The sequence below is a fragment of the Oryzias melastigma genome, linkage group LG7 (assembly GCF_002922805.2).
Source record: "Oryzias melastigma strain HK-1 linkage group LG7, ASM292280v2, whole genome shotgun sequence".
Classification (NCBI taxonomy): Eukaryota; Metazoa; Chordata; class Actinopteri; order Beloniformes; family Adrianichthyidae; genus Oryzias; species Oryzias melastigma.
In genome coordinates this window covers 6,224,652-6,234,837 of record NC_050518.1, presented here as the reverse complement: position 1 = coordinate 6,234,837, position 10,186 = coordinate 6,224,652, and the positions used below count along the sequence as shown (strand labels likewise).

Sequence of the window (10,186 nt, the reverse complement as noted above, 5' to 3'; positions counted from 1 at the left end):
AAAAAAAAAACTGGGAACCCTTTTACAACAGATCAAAAGATGAGTGGGGCTTTAACTTAGATTTACTAATCACCAAGTCTTCAGTCTGGAAGGAAATTGAGGAAACTGCTGTTTGAAACATTTAAATTCCATCCAAAAAATGTGACATGTGGATTACAAATCAGGACTTCCAAGCTGTGAACATGAACAGAAATATAAACCTATCCAGGTTCCACTTTGTTCCAGGTGTATTTTATATTTAAAAAATACAATTTAAAGTGTAGATGCTATGCCCACATTACATCTATATGTTGGGAAATTTTCCAGGAATGAAAAGGAAAAGAATTCAGTTACAGAGACAGAGAAGGAAGAGCTTCATGGAGAGCTAGCTACATCTGCAAGAAGGATTTACTCAAACATCCACAGAGACACTAACAAAGGACAGTCCATATTAGACGGGACCAGACACCAGGACATCCTGTTTGCCTGTTCAAGGAACACCCCCTCCCTTTCCCCCTCCAGCCCCCAGCTCTAAAGTGATAATGCCCTTGCAACAGTGCGGCTGTCACCACTTAGATTAACCAAAGTCCAAAGGGGACCACAGGTCTGCACAGCAGGGAAGCTGCTCAGGAAGGGATGCTTTTCAACACTTCCCAGAGTCGAACATCCTACTGTCAGCCATGCTTGTTTTTCACAGACCTGGAATCAGACTTTCCTTGATCTTCCAGCAACGTGCTGACAGAAAACATAGAACGCTAACTTAGCGTTTTAGTAAATGCAAGGTAATAACGTTGGTTTGTTCCAGAGGCAAGAATGCATAAAGGTTGCACTTTGTATAATGTAAGAGATGAAAAATTCAAAAGAACAAGACATAGTGTAAATTATAGGAAAACCCTACGCTTAAGCTTTCACAGATCTACTTAAGAGAGTTTTTATCCTACAAAAACAAATATATAATACAAGTTTTTCTTTTGTTATTAGGTGCTAAAATAAACCTTCCATGCAGATATTTTTACAGTTTGTAATAATGTATAATGTTTAAAAGATAAACAAGATTTTTTTCATCATGTTTTGAAGCTATAATTTAATTTAACCAAGTTTTTTCCAGCAATCAGCCCTTAAAACACAGAGCAATGATATTATTGCTGCTTTTTTTTTATTTAAATGACGCATTTATCTCACAAGATCCACATAAAGTAGGGCAAAAACTGTTTCTCACAGTCATCCAGCAACACAATGCAGCTCACTACACTGAGAAACACACGAAAACCACACAACAGGAAAGGAAGAGGACAAAAAGTATTCATCTATAAACAACAGACAAACATCTCGGACAGACACATGACTCACACACCGATCTTCTGAAGTGTCAAATTGGGGACAAGTCAGGGCTTGTTGTGAGACACAAGACCCAATGAGTCACTCACACTTGTATATACACACACACACACAACCTGCAGCTGTTGGAGCTACACTAGGGGGTGACATTGAGTTATATACCTCTGTGCTTCTATTTTTATGCTTTTCAACAAGCAAAATTGCACAAAAGTGAATAAAATATTACAAAATGATCCACTTTTTTAAACTTTATTTGGTTTTTGAGCAGATTGGAACTTAAAGTTGAATAATGAGGTTAACAAACCTAAATATGAATATTTCTATAACTCATAAATCATAAATTTATGTGATTTTGTCAAACACATTTTCGTAAAAACACTTACTTACTAAAAACATATGATGCAAATGCAGTATTGTTATCGTTTTGACAGATTTTATTACAATATACCACTTTTTGTGTATTTATTGTTTCTTATCAGATTCAAACATGGCTGCAGAAAAACAGGGATGTCCTGGTTCAAAATCATAAATAAAATGAGTCCAGATTTGAAGACAGCCAAGGCTCCTCTCGGATGCATCTCGGAGTCTGCGCGTGACCTTTACCCCTGTCAAGAAGACCCTTAGCTTTCTGCGCTGGAATCTGCACCAGCGGCAAAGACTGTGAGGCTCAAGCCCGATGCCATGAAACTAAAGAAGCTGCTGAAAAGTCAAACCTGGCCTCAGACATATGCTCTGCAGACAAGCGGCAAGGATCAACAGGGAGCACGCGGCACCCGGGCCCTGTGATATTTGATGAGGCTTGACATGTCTGCGTGCGTGTGCCTGTTTCAGCTCCTCTGTGCGCACTCGCACAACACCTCACACCCAGCTCCCCGGATAAGTGGTATATCCATGCTGCCTTTGCTATAAATACAAAAGGTGGAAGGGAGGCCAGAGGGGAGCCGAAAAAGAGCAAGCAAGCAGAAGAGGAAGACGAGTATGGTGAAAGCAGGAGGAAGAAACACCTGTTAACAAGGTGGCATGAGTCAAATATGATGTCAAACAGAAAGAAAACATCAAATTTGTCAATCTAACCTCCATTAGAGCTAAACACTTCATTTGAACCCCTTAAAAATGCCAATTTATGTATATAAATGTGGTTGTTTTAAGTCCCTGCCCTTCTAAATCTGTTCATCTGTCTTCGTGCCCTTATATTGGCTTCTCCTCTCTGTTTCCTAAGAAAACAGGTGCAGGGAGGAGTGTCCAGACACAGGCTGACACACATGCACTCCTGCCTGCAGGCATTCTGCAGCCACGCCTTTTCCTCACCACAACCTGTGCCAAAACATGCAGGACATGTCCCTCTGTGTCGGGTTAAAGTCAGGGGCTGCTCTCCATCCATGACCACTGTCAACAAGCATGGACTATGATCAGTCTCACTGAGGGGGAACTAACCAGGATAACCACCTGCTTTGTTTTTGTTCAGTGAAAACGTGCTTTGAGACATCTTGAAGTTTTGGTGCATAAAAACTTTCTGAGAAGACTTGAAGCATCAAATAAAAATCACTAAGTAACCCGAGGAGCTGACAATTAATGTGTTTTCTTTCAAACCAAGATCTTAAAAGTCACATGTGCAGCCCAGACTGGAAGGAGAAGTGGTGGAAGAGGTTTGGCGGCAGCGCAATGCGCGCGTTCCGCCATTCAGTCGCTAATGAGAATGATAATTTGTGGCTCCTCTGATGACCCCGACCCTCTCTTTATATGGAGAGCTCTCCCAAGGGACGTGATTGCGCGGGTCCCTGAGGGACATCCAGCCCTCTGCAGGAATCCTTTTCATCACTGGAGAGGAATTCCCGCCGGTTTCGTTTTCATTTAAAGCTTGGTGACCCGTGTGCTGCAAACTGATCGGTTCAGGTTTGAAGATGCGCGCAATTATCATGAGGATATTGCTCTTGTTCTCACAGGCGCTTCTATTTTAGCGCTGTGAAGTGCGTCAGTGCGCTCAGCCGCGCAGTTTCTGTTGGTTTCTTCTTGTAAACGTCTTGCAAGACAATATTCGTTTTAGTATGATCCAAACCCCCACGGATCCTTCCTGTTTACACAAACCAGGCGCCCTCCTTGTCGTCCACGTGCGTGCATGTCCGCCTCCTCACCTCTGCAGGGCGGCTGCACGACCCAGGCCTGCCAGCGGGGATTTACTGACTGGCGCTGCGCCCGGCTGCAGGCGGACTAGTTCGCTTGGTTCTCACGACCTCAGCTCCACAAAGGCATCTCTCAACTTTTTAAGTCAGACGCGAAGGCAGAGAGGAACGACCGCAAAAGCCTCAGATGCTGCCAACTGGTGTTTCAGAATGCATACGCGCGGAAAGGAAGCTGCTGAAGCGTCGCTGGCAGCGGGGTTTCGGTGTGTCATTTGCTGGCGGTGTCATCTGCAGGGCACTCACTCTGCTGGGTGAAAGTGAGAGGGTAAATACCTCAATTAACGAGCCGCTCCAACCGAATCCACCTTCAAAAACACCCATATCAAGTATTTAAAACACGTTCAAACTGTTTGTGGTTTATTTTAAAAACTCTAAATGATTTCAGAGTATCTCTATGTGAAGAAGTAGTTCCTTTTTGGTTTGTTTATTTGTTTATCTGCGGCTGTGCCAGCGATTTACGCACCGAAGACGCGCCGGTGGAGTATTAAATGTTATGAGGTTTTGACCGCTGGTCACCAGCCTGTAATCTAATCTGGAGCGCGGGGCCCCCAGGCTCACCACAAGCTTCTGACACACGGCAGCGTTAAGCCGCCTGACACCCAGGAACTCTGCCCTCCGTTCCGAACCCCACTCCTAGGGCGCAGATAGGCTTACAATCTGTGCGTAAAAAGCCCCAAACGAGTCGTTTTTTAACTTATTAAACTGGTAAAATATATCTATCTGCACACATTTGACCTGCTACAGGTATCCCCCTCCCCCGACTGAAGAAGAGCCGGTTCCCTCGTCCCCTCCTTGTAGGCCCGCTGGGAGAGAAACTGAACAATTGATGCACAAAAGAAAGCGAGGATCCTTCCATATTCTCCTTTCACTGAGGCAATCTGTTAGTGACATTAACCCCTGCGCGTATTTCCCAGGCTCATGAATAGGGTTTAAGACTTCTTAAAGCTCCCGCTGCATACAGGATGAGACCCCTTTCAAACTTTTAATTACCTTTACTTCAATCCTACAAAAACGCATCCCCTTTTTTGGAACAACTGCAGACAGATGTGAGTAATTCCCGCCAAACTGAAGACAAATTCGTCTTTTTACGCACGAGAAAGTCATAGTTTATAAAACAAGACAGTGAGGATTTTTAATGTATTTTATTATTCAAAGAACGGGATTTTCCCCCAAACTTTCTTTTCAACGCAAAACAATACAGAATATAAAACACAGCTTTGGTTTAACAGTCAGTTCCACCTCTGTACAAAACTAAACCTTTTCATAAAAGTACTTCATAAGAAAAGTTTCCTGTTGATCTTCAATCTACATCTTCACCACCGACACCCAAATGTTGGAGTCGGCAGCAATAAAAGGCGAAACTCTCTGTTCCATAAAACGAAACATGCAGAAGTGCGGGGGTATCCCGCTGGACGAGTTCTTCCCCCGCAACAGCTGTGCGCATCAGTCCGATGTGGAAACGTTACGCACAGATTCCCTTGAGTGTCTCTCAGCTACCAGGGCCGCCACACCGGCTCGCTGCTCTCTGAGCCCGTGCTGACCCCCACCGGGCTGACCGCCTGTGACCCCCCGGAGAAGGAGGTCATGCCGTGGACCGGAGACGAGGCGGTGGGGGCCGAGCTGCCGTGCACCGGGCTGGCGTTGACCGCGACGGGCACCCCCGCGTTCGCGTAAAGCGGGATGACCGGTGCCGTGGCGGAGCCGAAGGCTGGGTTAGGGATCAAAAAGGCGAACTGTCCGTCGGGTGCAGGGACGAGCTGGAAGCCGCCGAAGACTTTGGGGGACACGGCCTCGGCGGGGCTGAGCTTGGAGGTCATGGCCGCACCGCTGATGGGCAGGGAGGACGGGAGCTGCACGTGGAGCGGCTGCGCCAGGTGCGCCTGCTGGGACGGAGTCTGCTGGGGGTAGTTCATGGACATCATCTGACTCATGCAGCTGGACAGGTGGTTGAGGAGCCTCGACCTCACTTCCGTGTTGACCCCCTCAGAGGTGGACAGGAAGCGGGTGACCTCGTTCATGCACTCGTTGAATCCGGCTCTGTATTTACTCAGGACCGAAGCGTCCGCCGAGAGCGCTGCTGGAACAAGAGGAAATGGGATCAGTGACGTGGCTGTCGCATCTCGACATGGTTTGATTCCGAGCTGAACTTACCGCTCATCTGCACGCGCTGCAGGTTCCTCAGGTGCTTCACCGTCATCTCCAGGATGTCTGCCTTTTCCAGTTTGGAGTGTCTGGAGCTCTGCGGGAGACAATAAATCCTTGAACTTTGGCTCTCAAAGGAAGATCAGGGTGTGTTCGTTTGCTTTCTAACATACATCTTTCTTAAGTGCGTCTAAGATGAGAGTCTTCAGCTGTCCCAGACTTTCGTTGATTCTCGCTCTCCGGCGTTTTTCCATGATGGGTTTGGAAGACTGGAAAACATAAATGTATAGTTAATGAATAAGAAAATGATTAATATGATGAAGCGTCTCATCATGTGAGAACTTCTTACTTTTCGATGCTCGCTGGCGTTCTTGGGTTTATCCGGCGTGTGTGATCCGTTCGCAGGCGCTCCGGCCATCGGAGAAGCCGTCTGCTTTTCCATGCTGTCAGCCGGCATTATTGATCCACACAGGTAAAACAATTAAATCCCTTTCTGGAAGCAAATCACAGCAGGAGCATGAGAGTCGTCTTCCTCCGCCTGGCTATCACTGCGCTGTCATGTGAGGACGGGAGCGCGCACCGCACCGCGCACAGCAGCTCTCCACATCTGCCGCCGACACACGCCGCTGCGGTTCTTATAGACGCCTCGCGTGCTCCCAGTTCGTGTGAAACCCTCTCTGCATTCTTTCCCACACTCGCTTCAGCCAATGACAGGCAGGCCTCACCCATTGGGCGCGGGGCAGGCTGCTGATTGGTCAACACCCTCGCGGGCCGTCAGTCACGCGCTGCTCAATCAGCCCTGCAGGGACAAACAACAAAGCGGAGCGCGCAGCGACCGAGCCGGGTCGGGTCGGGCTGTGAGGTGATAAAACTGGGAATTTTAGGACCTTTGCTTCCTGCTTTTTTCTTTTTTTTTCGCAATGTGCGCGTGTTCGTGCACAGCAATCACCCAAACAGATTATTATTTCAAGAACAATAAAAATCCGCGCGTAAAAGACTTTATCTCACAGAAATGTTCAGTCATTTCACTTGTTGTGTAACACGTTCTGCAAAGTATCAGATATAGAAATCCGCAGACTCTCACTCAAACGCACGTTTTGATCTATTTTAAGACTCTTTGGCCCTCAGAGGAGCAGACAGCTGTCACGGCACGCGAGGCGGTGCGCAGCGGCACGCACCAAGCCAATGGCATGCGGCCACTTTATGCAAATAAGCCAGCGCGCGCGGGGATTGGCTGCGCCACAAACCCGCTGTCAATCATCCTGGAGCGGGAGCAGCTCAAACAAGAGGGGAGGTAGGGGAAGGACGAGGAGGGCTGCACATCTGTCCGCGTGCCATTCGCGCCCAGTGTCCTCCAGTCTGTGGCGAGCACGTGCCAAAACTTGCAGATTACAATTTGCGCACTGGAACAGGCGCAAGAAGGAAAAAATCATTACTAAACATAATAAATCAGCACAATCCGATGATCACTTTTAAAAAAAGGAATTTTAAGATTATAAAGTTTTTATTTGTTGATTTTTTTTACTAGCATAATCAGATAATTTGGATTAAAAGCCAGAACCACGTAAAATGTGACGTTGAATCCATTAAGGTTTATGCACTGAGGAAAAGGACTACAGGCTTCCGTACCAAAAATAAACAAACAAAAACAAACTAGAAACCCTTTACTGAACTTCTGTAAACAGTGAAAAGGGATGAGGGCGCCACCTAGTGATCCTCATATAAAAGTCATCTTATAAATCTACAAAAATTACTCGACCTTTTTTGACATTTTGAATGTTAATGTGTTTTTCTCATATACAAATGAGTTCTATGGTTATATATTTAAATTATAATCAAGTTACAATTTTTCATTTTATTTAGAGTTAAAAATATTTGTCTCACCTTTCCTGTAAATGGCCACAAGAGGGCGCCTTCTTTGAACTTCAAAAATGAAACAGATTTCTGTAACTTTATTTTGAAATGCCTGTCTCGCCACTCACTTTGACACAAAGTAAAAAGTAAGGCAACAAAAATAATGTGACAAATACATTTATTAAACTAAAGGCAAAGTTATGATATGAAAGAAAGAGATGAGACGATTTATTAAATGAAAGCAGCTGGGCAAAAACTGAATTAAAACCTGATGAAAATGCATAAACCAGTAATTTTTTGCTTAAAAATTCTGCATTGCCTCATAAATACTAATAATCTTTTTTTGTATACCCTAAATGTAAGAAGAAAAAATTATCTTGAATATTTGCAAAACAATTCATTAAAGTGTTGCAGGCCGTCATGAAGGAAATTCTGCTGAAGTAGAGGCCACAGATTTTGCATTTTGATGCTGAACTTTGTAAAATGGAATGGTATCAAATCCCTTTAAAGCAGCAGTCCTAAAGCTCAAACTTTAATTATTTGTTTAGTGCTTTCATTCATTGCGAAAGTCAAAGTGATTGTGTTATTAGAAGGATTTCACAAGAGGAAACATGAACTTTATTTCATGAGGTCTACATGAAAATTGAGCGGATAAAGTCCCACTTAGGTTATCTGTTTGTTAATGTATTAAGCAGGGTAAATGATGGCAACTTAATGTTATGTCAAAAAAGTAAAACACTTTTTATTTACAGTCAGCTGTTTGGATCAACAACTTTCGTAAACTTTTAATCAAAAAGCTTCAGAAAATTATTAAAGCTTACTTTTAAGGATATAGTAATACCTACAGTTCTGTAAATAAATATGAATAATTATTTGTTAAAGACCCACTTCAATGAAAATTGTGTTATTGATGTTTTTTACATAAATATGTAAAAGAATTTAACAAAAAAGTGCATTTCTGAGTGTTTTTATTCAGAACACAACAACTGAAATGTCCGATGGAGTCTCCCATCTCCGCTCTAATTCTGATGTACTCACCTGCAGACAAACAGATCCATACATTTCTACCTTTTCCTTGTCTGAGCTTTCATCTTTTATGGGTGCAGAGCTCCAATATTGTTCATCATTAGCTATGCTAATGTTAGCTTGGGGATGTGAGGAGCTGTAAGGTAGCGAGAGAGAGTGCTAGCCAAAGAATACTAGGATTACAGTTGAGGATTACTTCTGCGCCCAAAAACCAACGGGCAAATTTCTGTTAATCTCCAGTGGCTCAGCAGATACGGTGTCCTAGAAAAAATTACAGATTTTTTAATATTGGCTAAATAATGGCATTATCACATTTAAAAGACAACTGGGAAGGATTTTAAATATAGATCAAAATATATTTGATTACACTTAAGAACACCGCCTTACCTTGAATGTTGTGTTGATTTCTTTTGTGCATTTTATTTTATTTTTTTGTCCAGAATGGTCTTACAAATAAATGTCAGTTTTCCATCTATTTATAAAAAGAATTTTATACTGAAAAATAAAAGGAAACAAGTAAATCGATGAGAACACAACAGCTGCTGCTCCCTCTTGTTTCTATAATTTGGAGTAAAACAGTGACACATTTCCATGTCAAGTTAGTGGGCCTCATGCAACAATGGTGGCATTAGAAATTCCAAGGAGGCAAAGATGTCATTGTAGTCTTCAAACTGACGACAAAGTCTGTGATCCCCCCTTGACCAGTATTAAAGTAAGCCAAATGTAATAAAACTTTAAGTCCTGCATCCGCCCCGTCGCTGTGGCAGCACAAGCCATTGTTCAGTGGCTCATATCCCACCTCGGGGATCTGTGCCGGGGCATGCTGGACACTTGTTTACGCAGGACCCTCCTGAGTCTTAAGGGCCAGCTGTGTGTGCTTGGGTTCACATCTCCTTTATTTGCTTTTGGATTGGCACAAATGAAGCTGCGGTAATTCTACTGAGGACACACACAAAGATTCTGCATCCACTGCTTCTAGCAGCGGGGCGAAAAGGGAATTTAATTTGATAACTATTTAAAAGTCGTGGAGCACCTGTTAAACTCAGTCTGAAGTCAGAGGAAGTCCAGCGTCTTCTCAAAAACTCTTCCATCGGTAATTCCTCCTTTACATTCCTGCATTTCAAAGACGCATACTTGATAAAAGACAGTGAAGAAAGAAATTTAACTTCAAGAAACTTCTCGAGTGACTTTGTCATTAGAGGAGCATTAAAGCTGACGCCGACATCAGAAATGTAGAGGACGGCGACTGTTAATGAACAACATTCACCAGACACCAGAAGTACCTGCTTTCGTCTTGGCTTTATGAGGCAGAAGTCTGTTGTCGGAGGAGATGAAAGTGGCGAAAAGGAGGCAGAAGCTGTGTTTGCAGATTTAGTAAAGCTCGGTAGCCTGTTGTTCAGGTTTGCTCAGTGCTCAGTGCTCCTTTTGACTGCTGCCAGCTTAATTTGTTGTTGTACAATGAGCCGGTGCACTTCTCCAAATCCATGTGCAGAATGCAGACGGAGAGTCAATTATATCTGTATTAGCTGGTGTTGGCTGGACAATCCCTTTATACACATTCCCAAATCAAGCGCTTATTGCAGTCGCATTTACCACAATGAATCCCAAACATGGAGAAGTTACAATGCCTGTTTGGGTGGTTTTTGCTTTATTTTAGACACTTGGGA

General features: G+C 43.9%; 2 protein-coding genes across 5 annotated transcripts in view; one reads left to right on the top strand and one right to left on the bottom strand.

The window, feature by feature from the left end:
* The window catches only part of foxl2l (forkhead box L2-like), a 113,423-nt gene that overhangs the window by 61,442 nt on the left and 41,795 nt on the right, over window positions 1-10,186 (top strand). The window lies entirely within an intron of this gene.
* Window positions 4,624-6,272, bottom strand: her9 (hairy-related 9). 2 transcript variants are annotated; one of them, XM_024293623.2, is made up of 4 exons: window positions 5,989-6,272; window positions 5,813-5,908; window positions 5,649-5,736; window positions 4,624-5,571 (listed from the first exon to the last, which is right to left on the bottom strand). In XM_024293623.2, exons 1-4 carry the CDS (start codon window positions 6,094-6,096, stop codon window positions 4,991-4,993), a joined length of 873 nt encoding a protein of 290 aa, XP_024149391.1. In that variant the 5' UTR covers window positions 6,097-6,272; the 3' UTR covers window positions 4,624-4,990. The 2 variants fall into 2 exon arrangements, with proteins under 2 accessions (XP_024149391.1, XP_024149390.1); XM_024293622.2 differs by having other exon boundaries at window positions 4,624-5,574; window positions 5,989-6,271.